This window comes from Protomyctophum parallelum, assembly GCF_964188405.1.
Source record: "Protomyctophum parallelum genome assembly, chromosome: 8".
Taxonomy (NCBI): Eukaryota; Metazoa; Chordata; class Actinopteri; order Myctophiformes; family Myctophidae; genus Protomyctophum; species Protomyctophum parallelum.
In genome coordinates, this window is record NC_139703.1 from 28948852 (window position 1) to 28962696 (window position 13845).

General features: G+C 45.1%; 1 protein-coding gene across 3 annotated transcripts in view; it reads right to left on the reverse strand.

Moving 5' to 3' along the window:
- gli1 (GLI family zinc finger 1) overlaps nucleotides 1–13845 on the reverse strand; it is a 79693-nt gene that overhangs the window by 15638 nt on the left and 50210 nt on the right. For all 3 annotated transcript variants that reach the window (XM_083771743.1, XM_083771741.1, XM_083771742.1), the window contains 3 exons: nucleotides 4940–5050; nucleotides 1863–2095; nucleotides 54–146 (listed from right to left, as the gene is read on the reverse strand). In XM_083771743.1, coding sequence (XP_083627869.1) covers nucleotides 54–146; nucleotides 1863–2095; nucleotides 4940–5010 — 397 coding nt within the window. In that variant the 5' untranslated portion in view covers nucleotides 5011–5050. The remainder of the gene's footprint in view (nucleotides 1–53; nucleotides 147–1862; nucleotides 2096–4939; nucleotides 5051–13845) is intronic.

Here is a 13845-nt window from a genome sequence, read left to right on the forward strand (position 1 = left end):
CCTGAGCCTGAAATTAAATATCACAAAAAGCATTCATGGGAGGATTTCCTTACCGTCCACGGAGCCTAAGTGATCAGACTGGCCCTGGGAGAAGCTGTGATGGCCAGACATCATACTGTTCTGATTACAGTACGGGGACCCACCGCCTGTTAAACACACACACACACACACACACACACACACACACACACACACACACACACACACACACACACACACACACACACACACACACACACGCACACACATATGAGAATGGAAGCTAGCACTGATGTGTTGTGTTGTGAGCTTGTAGACCTGCTATTGTCTAGCCTGGTTAATAAACCAGACCGAATCAGCCGTTGGCAAAAATAAATTGCCTGTCGGCGGATTACGGTCTGGAGAGGCTCAATTGTACGCCCATTTCCTACACCAGAGAAATGGGGCGGCCAATCGGGACACGGTATGCAATATGGGCGGGCTTTGGTACAGTGACTTTCAATGCTTGAGACCTTTGACTGACAGTAGCTCTGACCAATTGCGTCAAAGAGAAAATGTTTCAACCCGCCCCCCCCTGGAAATGAAATCCAAGCTGAGCCTCCCCAGACTAATATCCTGCGGTCCGTGCGATATTAGTCTGGTTTATTAACCAGGCTAGCTATTGTCGCCTCAGAATAGGGACGCTAGGGTTCATAACATATGGTTAGAGAGACGCAATATGGGTCACTGTAACATGTTTATAACGTGGATAAATGTGTCTGGCCTCTCGTCTTGTGATTCATTTGGACTGACACGAAGAAAGCTTTCTTTTGTATTAAGTGTAATTGATTACATTTTCTCATATAAGTGAGCTTGTACACGGGTCATGATAGGATGAGTTAATTAAATCATGTCCTTTAGGACCTTGTAAGTCACTTAATGTGGTGAAAATGATCTTCCTGATGTTTCAAAGAACACTCGATGGACGCCTTAGCGAGCTTCTGACCATGTATCATGTATCCCTAAAGCCTATTACGACACAGCCGTACATTAACAGCACAATACAGCCTGCAGAGACGATGCTCCTGGATTGAGACGGATCACTCGAACACTCTTCTCAAGACCTTGTGCAGGGTCAAATCTGATTCCACTGTATGACTCACACTGGCACAGTAAAAATAGATATATTTTCGGCACGTGGCTCCGTTAAACGACAAGGTGTGTCCACTGTGCCCCAATGAGACAGCTTTGTCTCATTGGGAATCTTGGGTCTGAACAAAGCTTATCACACGCATTAGTCATTTTTTATTAGAAGCCGCCTATAGCCTCGGACAACCGCAGGCGTTTTGTTTTCAAAGAAGAAAACAAAAAAACCTGGGCGAGCGAAGCAGGAACAGAGGCATAGGAGTGGGAGTGAACCTGGTATTTAGTCTAAACCAATAACAAGGCAGAGGGGGGTCGCTCCAAATGTGGTGACGTCAGTGTTCAGGCTAGATAGAAGCAGCCTAGCCCTGAGTTTAGCTTTGAGTTATTTTGTGTAACCTTTAGATGGCAGCAAACTCACTCAATTAGAATATAAATATTTTTGTAAATCTCTACGGGGAAAAATGTTGATTTGTCAGTGGATGCAGAAATCCACGGCCACTGCTATGCCCTATAGTGGTTAACCCATTCTGACCTGAGATCAGATTCTAAAAATGTCTTCTACATCCTGACAGTTTTCTGAAAAAGCTATGTTTCTATGTCAGTCGTTCTTCGATTTTTCCAAAATAGCAGACCTACAAGCTCGTAGCGCGCCACTCGGTGGCGCGCTACGAGCTTGTAGGTCTGCTATTTTTCAATAGCTAAAGCATAGCGTAATGCTAACACCAAAAGGTGTTCCTACTCTCGGCCTGAGAGCTTACCTCGGTGGCCCATCATGCTGAGCGGCGGCGGGGCCTGCGGGGGGCCCATGTACTGGTCCAGGCAGGGGCCCCCAGGGCCCCCTAGGCCCTGAGCCGGCCCGCCCCTCTGGCTCATGCTGCTGGGGGTCATGATGGGGTTGTACATGGCCCGGCAGTCCTGTGGAGGGCCGCTGTGGAGAGAGCCGCGCAGCGACGACACATCGCCGTAGGGAGAGCGACCCGACGGGGCTAGGCTGGAACATCACAACGGGTTACAACATTGACCAGTGGTGGAAACAAAGTCAATTCTGACCTGAGATCAGATTCTTAAAATGTCTTCTACATCCTGACAGTTTTCTGAAAAAGCTATGTTTCTATGTCAGTCGCTCTTCGATTTTTTTCAAAAATAGCAGACCTACAAGCTCGTAGCGCTATGAGCTTGTAGATCTGCTATTTTTCAATAGCTAAAGCATAACATAATGCTAACACCAAAAGGGGTTTTACTTCTACTCCACTACATCTCAGAGGCAAATAACCTGAATATAAGACTATTGTTTTATTTCCAATGGAAATATCCCAACAAACGGGGTCGTATTATATCCAGCGACTTAGACTATTTGACATTCAATGTTCTTTTCCCACAAATGAGTCTTGGAAAAATGGGGGTCGTCTTATAATATATATATAGGCTAATCAGAGTCGTCTTATATTCGGCACAATACGGTATTATACTTTTATGCCACTACTTACTAGTCACTTTGTAAATTTTTATTATTATTACAATAAGCATACATTCAAAGCCACTAACTGCGAACTTCAAGCCTTATGCGCTGTGATGTCTTCTATGCACCACTAGATGGTGCATTCGCCTCACTCTGGTGCTCATTGTGGACCCTTACTGGTCTGGGTTTTCCCCTCAGAGGGGAAGCCTCATTGGAACTTAAAGGGGAAGCCTCATTGGAACTTAAAGGGGAAGCCTCATTGGAACTTTAGCCTCATTGGAACTTTCCAGTGTTCTCATGAATATCAATGTGTCGCCCTGACCTTTCCTGTGTCTTGATGGCTACTTCAAAACATTTCTCTGATCCCCCCCCCCCCACCCACAACAGACTTCATTCTCCACATTCAAATGAACAACTTTAGTTGATCGACCGCATTGCTCACAGAAAAATAGCAGATTTTTCAATTAAAAAAAACGTTATTTTCAGTTGAAATTGATTTTGGCCAGCGAGCAACACGGCCATGCAAAGAAGTATAAGTTAGGCTTAAGTATTCCTTTCAGTTCTCCCACAACGTGTATTGCACACAGGAGCTTAATCTGTCCGCTCTAATCCACTATGTCCGTTCCCCTCTTCTTCACCTCCCTCCCTCCCTCTTTCACTCCGCTATATACTCTACCTCTCTCACTCTCTCTCATTCGCTTTCTTTCTTTTCTCCCATTCATCCCTCCGGCTCTACTTCTCTTCTTCTTTTCTCTCTTTCTCTCTTTCTCTCTCTCTCTCTCTCTCTGTATCCCGCACCCTCTGTCATTTTAGTTTCATCATGCTATCTTTCCTCTCTCCCTTTCTCTGCCCTGCCCACCCACCTTTCACTCCTGCACTCTCCCTCTCTCTCTCTCCCTCTGTCTCTCTCTCTGTTCTCTCTCTCTCTCTCTGCGTAACCTGAGCATAGAGTGAGGCAGTCATGCAGAGCGCAGCAGGGCCTGGTCAGCCTGTAATTAGCAGCTGTCAGAGAGAGAGAGAGAGAGAGGCCGAGTCCACCCTGCAACCTGGGTGGCATTAGGAGGGGAGGGAGGTATAGGAGAAGGTGGGGAGGGGGCAGGAGAGAGAGAGAGGGGGCTGAGCCAGAGCTATCTCCACAACAATTGCCGCAAGACCTGGCCTTTTGCACCCAGGGAATGCCGCTCGCTGTGTGCGAGTAAAAATAAAAAAGGTTCAAGCCTCTGAAACTAAATAACGGCCCTGCTTCCTCATGAGTGACCACAGTGATGTTGGGCTTCGTGTTTATACCAAGGAGGGGAAAAAAAAGAAGGAGTTAGTGGTTTAAAGGAGTGGGACGTTCACATGTTGTGGCAGTAACGTGGTAAGATTAGAGAGTTGAGATAGTTGCGGCTTTGGCCAACATGTTAAGAACTTCAATAGTATATAATGCACAGCAGCCATTTTGGAAAGAACTCTTCGTACTTCCGGGCCCGGGTGTTACAGATGATTCGGTAACACCATTTAGTGTACAGTGGTTCTCATCTTCTCAAATGTGTACAGTGGTTCCCCCATAACTCTGAGAGTGTACAAATAAAACCAAATTGACTATTGTGGGTCCATTTGGTTCTATTTTATTTTCATAAACTCAGAGTTACACACCCGTATCCTTTGGCCCCTTATACCACCAAATTAACTTTGTTTCTAGAACTGGTTCCGTTCTTTATTAAAAAATGTTTATGATGGTTTATTTTCATATCTGCATCTTCCAACCTGAATAGTGACACGGTCACTTTGGTTCCCACTTCAGGGCAAGAAGAAGTATTTTTGGTTTCCAGTTCCAAACCAACCGTTAGGGATATGAATGAACCAATTCATTTTGTTCCAAATTAGGCGGGAGAAAAGTCACCCTGACTTTGTTTGACCAGAATGGAACAGAGCCTTTCTAGTTAGTATCATCGACGTTAGTAACACCTGTGAAGGAAGTAGGGAAGTGGCCCGGAAGTATAGGAAGAGTTATGCCGTGTGCATTATATTAAACGTTATATTAACCCTTTTGGTGTTTTAACTAAGCATTATGTAATACTTAAGCTATTGAAAAATCTACAAGCTCATAGCGCGCCACCGAGTGGCATGCTACGAGCTTGTAGGTCTGCTAATTTTGAAAAATCGTGAAAATGTGGCACAAATCTTTGAATATACAGTATATTCTTTCAGAAGACTTTTTTTTATGTCAGGCCTAAATGGGTCGTCTGGGCCCCCAGGTTGGCAGAGGAAGCGTAGCGCCCAGGATTACATTAGATAATTGACACTGGGTGAAATTGTGGGATAATAATTATAGGAACAACAAACAAAAAAAGAAGCTATACAGTAAAATAATGGTGCATATTGTTGTCTTACCCTCTGGAGGGCTGGCTGGTTGAGGATTCATAGTGATACAGCCCCTGGTGTGGCTGCATGTCCACTGGCATCGGAGCTCCCAGATCTGTAGGCCGGCTGCTCCCTCACACCCTGGAGATGACAAGAGCAGGGTTAGGATGATGACAGGGGGAAGGAAAACATATAAATAATGAAGTAAAGCAAAGCAAAACAAAGCACTTCAGGGGTAGAATGTGCTCATGTCCTATATGCTCCATTGTACCACACACACACACACACACACACACACACACAAACATGAACACGGCTGGGCTGAGGAGGAGTGGAAGAAGCAGTCCAAACAAAACCAAACTTAAAAACTACTCCACGATGCCGGGCGGAGGTATATACGCAGAGAGACGAGAGTAAACATGGTTAGGTAAAAGAACGGTTAGGACGGCACCGATGATAACGGACCAAGCTAAGACAAATGAGTCAAAACGGAATATAATTCTCAACCAACCAGCTCCACACTTTGACACTGTTACACAACGCAGTGTAACATTGTAATAATAATACAAACTGAGTTCAATTGAAACTCTGGGTTTTGGTGTGCAGACTAGAGGAGGTGGGCAGGGTTGAAGACAAACACAGACCAAACTAAATTAAACCACTGAGGGACAAAATGAACACTGATAGACTACACTGTTTGGGGAAAGTGGCTGGAAATCCCAGGGGCTGTTTTGACACCATAAAAGCAGTGCAACCCACATAAAGAACCCGTGCTTGCAAGGTAATTGAGGGCGAACCCAATTACAGGTATGTTGATATGCTAAATGTAGTGTGAAGCTCAGATGCGTTGTGGTTAAAACAAAAACGATACCCCGCAACTGGATTAGAGGATTTAGGATTAGAGGTTAGTTTGTCTCATTAACAGTGAGATAGTATTAGCATCTTTGACCACTTTTCAACATGGCGTCCCTATTTTGGCCATGTCATTATTTATATACTAGGCAAACATTTTAAACAATTCTCTAAAAGTTTGCGTTGGAGCATATAGTATAAAACCAGGTAAGAATCCAAAGAGATTCTGAAATCAGAATGCGTCCAAACATCAGATTCAGTGGAGGCACTTTGTATGCGTGTGACATGGCTGGGTGGGACAAGTATAGTCCATAAACAAACAGCAGAGGCTTGACTCCTTCTGTTGGCCACCCACCCATAGATAGAAATGTAAGCATCCATTTGCTCTGTTTGGATAATTGTGTCAGCTGCATGGCATCTATTATCATTACGTATACATTATGGACTGTCCAGGAGTACAGACACCAACGTGTGTGAGATAACATTCACAATCCTGTTTTCTCAATTTGGTGTGAAGATATCACATACACATATTGTCTGCTTTAGACAATAACTGTCAGCTCTGGATTCTGGGCCATCGGCCATGGCACAGGAAAACCCGTCATATTTCATGCAATTTGACGGTTGAAAATTCCCTTGACAAAGGTTTGATCCTGGTACCAGGTCAGAATGTGTTGAATGTATGCTCTTTGGCACATAAACTAAATAATAGTTTACGTGCAGTACATGTATGTAAATCAGGTCACCCAGCAAATGTATAAGTCTGATTTGAACACGGGTCTTTGTGAGTATGTGCTGGTACATTCACTTGCTGGCCGAGCCCCTGGGAAACCCCCCATATACACCCCATACAATATCTTTCTATTTACAACATTCTCTGTAACCTCAGGTCACCAAAATAGCGTAGCACTTGGTCACCTTCCAAAACTAGCGATGGTTGACTCCAAATTCCACAATGCTATCCGAGTTGACAGCGGAATGCATACAGTACGTTGTCGTTGGTTAGACATATACTAACAGTCCGACAGGCATTAGTTTTGTCGGACTGTCGCTCCCGACATGTGTGGCCGGTTACAACTAACCCGGGCGCCGTGTCCGGGTTAAACCTTACGCGTGGCTTCCTGTGAGGTTGGGTTTAGGGTTTGGTTTGGGTAGGGTGTCGTGGCTGTTAGTAGTATGTCACACCAAACAGATGCACTGTGTAGATCAATGTTTCTCAAAGTGGGGTCGGTGCATCCCTACGGCTCTATTTTGTACACTATGTGGCCTAATGTAATTCAGGATTCCCTGCAAATAAAATGCGTGCGAACCAGTGGTGTGGGTTACTGGGGCTGGCCCGACACGGGTCATATGGCGGTGTTGACGCGCCCTGACATGCTCCCACAGATTAGACAGAGGCCCTGTGGCACAAACAGTGGGCTTGGCGGTAATCTCTTTTTTTCTAAACAGTACCCCACATATACCCATGAACCTCACACAGAGCGTGCCTGCAGCCCACTCCGACCTCAGATGGAGTTCAGCAGGTTAGAGTTTATATAGGCTACTGTATATGCACATACTGTATAGCTAATACTACAGTACAGAGAGAAGCAACCGCATTGTAGTTGTCAAAGACGTCAAATTAGATGAGAAATGAAATGATTGTCACCAGTATTGTATTTTCTATTTTATACTCTGCCGCACGACTCGATGCAATGCTTTGTGAACTTGGAGATCGCTTATTTTTGCCAAAAATAACGTAAGGTATTTCACAGGTTTTGGAGTAAATGTGTGACTGTGTGTGTGTGTGTGGGGGGGGGGGGGGGGGGGGGGGGGGGGGGGGGGGGCAGGCTGCGTTTGTGCGTGTGTGCTTGCGTGCGTGTGTGTGTTTGTGTGCACTAAAATAATATAATAATTCTAGCTGATAGTTCTTGCACCTGCCCATTACATTCTATCACATCAGTGCAGGTACTAATAGGCAGAACTGTGTATAGAAAGGTACAGTAATTATGGACAAATGATTAGTGCACACACTCAGAGTCAGACACACACACACACACACACAAACACACAGCCATCCACAGTGATGAGGAGGAAGAGATTGTGGTAAAAAAAAATATTTGTAATTTAAGAAAAAGAAAAGTGCATGCATGAACCTTCTGCCCTGGTCCCAGAATCAAACATTTGATGAAGAAACAATATAGGCTGTCAAATACATAAATATATTACACCGTGGCCAAAAGTCCAGTGGTTCAGTCAAATGTATGTGAGCTGGAGAGTGTTGTGGATAAGGGTCCAAACACTCTACTCTAAATGGATTATTGTCGCATCTTTGATGTATTGACAAACTAAACTGAATATATGTATCTAACTATCTATGACTATGTTCCTGTTTTCACGGTGTGGCAGGTTGCAATGCAATCTATGAGAGGGTCTGTACTGCGTGCGTGCGTGCGCAGAGCTGTTTAATACTTTGTTGGAAATATATTAACTTGCATTTTGTTCTCTAGTTTGTTGCTCTTTTGGGTCACGGGCTAAAGCGTTTGGGAACCACTGGTGTATAGATGAAAGCGCCGCGACAGTGGCGGGGCGGCAGTGTGGAACAGGTTGCTGGTGGCCTGTTATGTCGTATAGCGCAAGTGTTAAAAGGGCAGCAGGGACCTATTTAAGCCCACAAGTCTCTGGGGGGGATTTGGTGGTCCTCTGCGGAGGAGGAGGGCAGCTAAGTGACGCGGGGCGTTCCAGGATAATTGCGCATATTCAGCAACACACGGCTCAGATGTGTGCATGATAATTAGCAGGAAGTGCTAAATAGAGATCTCTCTGGACGCCTCAGCTGTCCAGAACTAATAAATACCGAGAGGGAGGGGTGGGGGGGGGGGGTCCCCCCAGACACCCTGACACACACACACGCACACCCCCCCCACACACACACACACACACACACACACACACGCACGCGTGCGTGTGTGTGTGTGTGTGTGTGTGACACCTGTCAGTCTCGCCAGGGGGTAGCACAAGAATCCACTGACCACCAAGTCGGCAGACCATGCACGCGTGTTTGTGTGTGTGTGTGTGCGCGCGTGTGTGTGCATTGGTGTGTGTGTGTGTTTGTGTGTTTGTGTGTGTGTGTGTGTGTGTGTGTGTGTATGTGCGCGTGTGTGTGCATCTGTGTGTGTGTGTGTGTGTGTGTGTGTGTGTGTGTGTGTGTGTGTGTGTGTGTGTGTGTGTGTGAGGTTGTGTGAAAGGGCGAATGTGAATAAAGAAGGACTGTATGTACGCAGTGGCAGGTGTGTATGGTGGAGTGCAGGAAAGAGTTTGTGAGACAAGTGTGTTTGTGTTGGGGTGCGTGCGTGCGTGCGTGCGTGCGTGCGTGCGTGCGTGCGTGTGTGCGTGCTTGCTTGCGTGCTGACACACATTATAGTGACTTGAATACTCATCTACACTCGCACATAATTGTGGCGGTATCCTTATTAAATTCCTTGAAAGCTGAAATTGCGAAGTTGGAGAGTAACTTCAGAGATTCAAAGTAAACACTCATGTGTGTTTCCTTGTTGTGTACTGTGTGTGTCTGCGCGAATGAGAGTGTGTGTGCGCATGTGTGTGTGTGCATACTTACGTGCGTGCGTTTGCGTGCACATGCCCGTGGTGCTGACACAGGTGTGGTAGTATCCTGCTCTGTCCTGCTATTTCGGGGCCAAACATTGTGAGAAGCAGCCAGCGTGTGAGGGAGTGACTTCACTCTCCAATGTAATTTTGTGGTGCTGGGCACTGGCTGGGTAGAAGGATGGGGCTGCACTAGCAGAGTATTTAAAACCCCAAGAGCCATAAATCACACCACTAACTAAACACGTTTAGCCCTCCTAGGGCAGGAACCAAAGGAGCTGAGGATGAGAGGACAGGATGTCCAGACACTCTCTCTGTCTCTACACACAACCCGTTTCCCCCGTTCAAATATACGTCTCGCTAACCGTAGACACCAAAACCCAGACCCTGATACAAATAGACCTAATTCAGAACATTTACATTACCCAGCCCACACAGTATCAAAACTAATCCACTTTGACCCCTCACCCCTCAAGATCATGACCCTAATGCTTCGGTTATATTTTGACGTACGGGAAATAGCCAATCTACAAGCTCATAATGGGTTGCGGTGCGAGGCACAGTGAGCTTGTAGATCGGCTGTTTGCACAAGCCCACAATCTGAGCGACGCCGAAGCATAGCCACCCCTGCAACAGCTACTGTAGCTTACTTGTCTGTTTGATTTTGTTTGATTTTATTTGATAAATTCTAGATACAAGCACCAACATCAAAGTGCATAGCACAATGAAAAGATCAGGTTAGCGAAACATTTAAAATTATGTTATCTTTAAATTACACTGTCATTCCTACGTATGTTCTTTAACGCTTGCTAAATATCACCTTGGTTAAATGTACGGCTGGCCGATATGGACCTAGTCAAATAACATTAGTTTTTTCACTGTGACTATAAAATGATATTGAGACCATAATAAAAGTCCAGCTACAAGCTCACAACATGTCACGATGCCACACTTATGCCAATTAGAGATATCAATATATTAGATAATGCTATATTGCTCACCCCTAGTTAAATGTCTCACTCCATTCATGTGAAAGGCTGAATAAATAAACTGTGAAGTAACAGGAAAATAAAGTAGGCTCACAGCTACTGCATCTCTCCACATGTAGACATAAACCATTAATTTAGTCAGCCAGTCAGTCAGCCAGTCAGTCAGTCAGTCAGCCAGCCAGTCAGTCAGCCAGCCAGCCAGCCAGTCAGCCAGCCAGCCAGCCAGCCAGCCAGTCAGTCAGTCAGTCAGTCAGTCAGTCAGTCAGTCAGTCAGTCAGTTAAGTGATACAGGAAATAGTGGAATGAAAACCAGGAAAGCATCTAGTATGAACATGAAAATGTGGGGTGTGAAATTGAAACATCTTCCTTACTAACATCACAAGATCCGCGCACGCCTTGTAAACAAGAAATAAGACGAGGCATGGAAAACCCTCCGACACTGCCACCCATTAAAACATACATCCCACCATATCCTGTTGCTGACTACTGAATAGTACTAGCCATAGGCATGGCCTGTAAAATGTCTGTTATTACTATTATTACAACACCCCACACATACACACACTTAAATGACAGGGTTTCGAATGAACTCTTCCGACTAATGCTCACTTAGGGACACTGCAGAGAGGCCTGCGCCTCGCCGACCGAATTAGCAAAGTATCAAGTTGTAAAAGCAAATCGTGATTTATGCATCTGCACCAAAGTGTAGGATTCAACAACAAAATATCTATTTTCAATGGCGCACTTGAGTAAATTCTCTGTACTTTACCTAACAAATAAATATTTTGACTCCACTATATTTTTCTAGGAAGGAAAAAAATAACATTATGAATTAACCACTATTAGATATAGTGAAAATAGAAGATCTAAAAAGTTGTGATATCTTTTTGAAAATGTCTTTCTTTTTTCTTTTTACCAGCATTCTATCATGAGCACCCAATTATATGAAAATAGGTGAAGTCATCCTGTAAGCAAGCACACATTTGACGGAGCAACTTTCACTTATAATTGAGTAATATTTGACCAGGAGTATACTTTGACTCAATTACTGCTACTTTATCCACACGCACATGGGTGAGTGAGTACAGCAGCAATCACAAAGCATGTGTGTCTTTTCTACACCTTCAGACAGGGCTTAAAGTTCTCAGTCCTGGGGACTGATTTCAGTCCTGAGGATCTCATATGGGTCATTTAATGAGATCAGTGCAGATTTGCAAAAAAAACATTTTCAGTCTTGGGATTGTTTTTGGCTTTAAGCCCTGCCTTCAGACCGTTTCATAGTCCAGGTGGTTTTATCTCAAAGTCAGTAATACTGCTATGCTGCATCGTTGCACCATTGTGTCGTTCTCATCCCGAGAGACACTGACTGACTGACGCAATTATTTTATCTTGTTTGTGTAAAAGCAGGAGCAAACGGATGCATCACAAACGCTGGGCCTTCGTGGGACTTAGGAGGTTTTTCACTGTGGCTCACTGTGCTCCTCCAGGCATCCCTTCCCTGGGTCTTGGGACTTAGGAGGTTTTCACTGTGGCTCACTGTGCATCCCTTCCCTGACCGCCACTAAACTAAACCAACCACACGTCACCACACATCACCCGGAGAGGCTTGTCACTGCTGTATGTCAACACCACCAAAGTAAAGTCAACAATAACAGTGGTAGAGAGTAATATAGATCGGTGGTTCCCAAACTTTTTAGCCCCGTGACCCAAAAAGAGAGATTAGACGTTTGCCCCGGACCAAAAACTAGTGAAAATACAAAATAGCAGATCTGCAAGCACACAATGCGTCGCTTATGAGCTTGTAGATCGGCTATTTTAACTACTTCTTAAACATTTGTTTTCTAATTTATGGGATTTCTTTGATTTTTCTTTTATTTCTTCCTGAAATTACTGGAAAGATCTTTGAGTTTGTTTTCAATTCATTAGCCTGGGCAGCATTCCTTTTTGGGTTTATGATCCGGTCGGAAAGCTACGTCATGTTGTAGTCATTGTTTTGTAGTCATCAGGATGATATCGCTATGTCATGTTGTAGTCATTGTTTTGTAGTCATCAGGATGATATCGCTACGTCATATTGTAGTCATTGTTTGTAGTCATCAGGATGATATCGCTACGTCATGTTGTAGTCATTGTTTGTAGTCATCAGGATGATATCGCTACGTCATGTTGTAGTCATTGTTTGTAGTCATCAGGCAGGAACCATCAATCTGGACATCCTTTTCCCTCAAACCGATTTTCTCAATAAAAGCCGCAGCCTACGAGAGTTTTTATTGTTATTGTTCCGGTTTGAGGGATGTCCCAGTGGGGACATCTCTTTTAGAGGACAGATACTTCCACAGGTCACTCTGGCTCTGTTGGACAAAAGGACGTGATAACAAGCCCCATTCTGCTGCCTGTCCATTCCACTCACTATGTCGCTCTATGGCCATGGAACACTAAACTACAGCGCTCACATTGGCCCCTTGTAAAAGGACCAATTTATGACACGTCTCGTTTCTCTCCTGTATGTGACTGCACGGCGTGAGTTTGTGTGTTAGTGCATGTGTGTGTGTGCAAGTGTGCGTGTGTGTGTGTGTGTGTGTGTGTGTGTGTGTGTGTGTGTGTGTGTGTGTGTGTGTGTGTGTGTTTGTGTGTGTGTGTGTGTGAGTGAGAGAGATATCTAATCCATCTATTGACGTAGACATGACACACTCACATAAAACCCGCCAACAGAAACTCCAACACATCTTTGGAACACGTCGGGCCATATAAACAACACTCATCTGAAAGTATTTTGTTCCTGTTCCTCTCCCCAGCCTCTGTATCTCTTTGCCTTTCACTCATTCTCCCTGTAGCCTATCCTACCTTCATCTCTTCTCTCTCTCTCTCTCTCTCTCTCTCTCTCTCTCTCTCTCACACACACACACACACACACTTTCTCCTCCACCCTCTCTCTCTCTCTCTCTCTCTTCATTCCTGCTCCTACGACCTCTCCCTCCCTCTCTCGCTCCATCTCTCTCTCGCCCCTCCCCCTCCTGGCAGGCCTGCTATAGCAGTCGAGGTGGGTGTTCTCGGGCTGTTATGACTTGGGAGACGATAATGGCAGCTATAATGTAGCCAGCCGTTCCTGATGTGGCTGGGCTTGTGGGGGATTCTGTTGTGTTAGGGCCAGAGACAGAGGAGGAGGGAGGGAGGGGGCGTGGGGGGGAGAGGCGGGGCTATGGCGACTAGCCTAGCCAACCACAGACAAGATTTTACCTTTTTTTTTTTTTTTCCTTTCTTCGCCCACTAACTTTTTTCTGTGCCTTGTTGTTTTTCCTTCGGTGGTAAACTTTGTTTTTAAATTCTGCCTTTGTTTTTGTAACCCCCTCCCCTAAAACTGAGACCCTCCTCTTTACCCCCCCCCCCCCTTCTCCACACACACACACACACACCCATACACAACACCACCCCCACCTCACACGTCTTTTTTTTTTTTTTTTTTTTCCCCAGACTGTAGGAATTCCTCACAGCTGCTGTAATGTGATTGGGG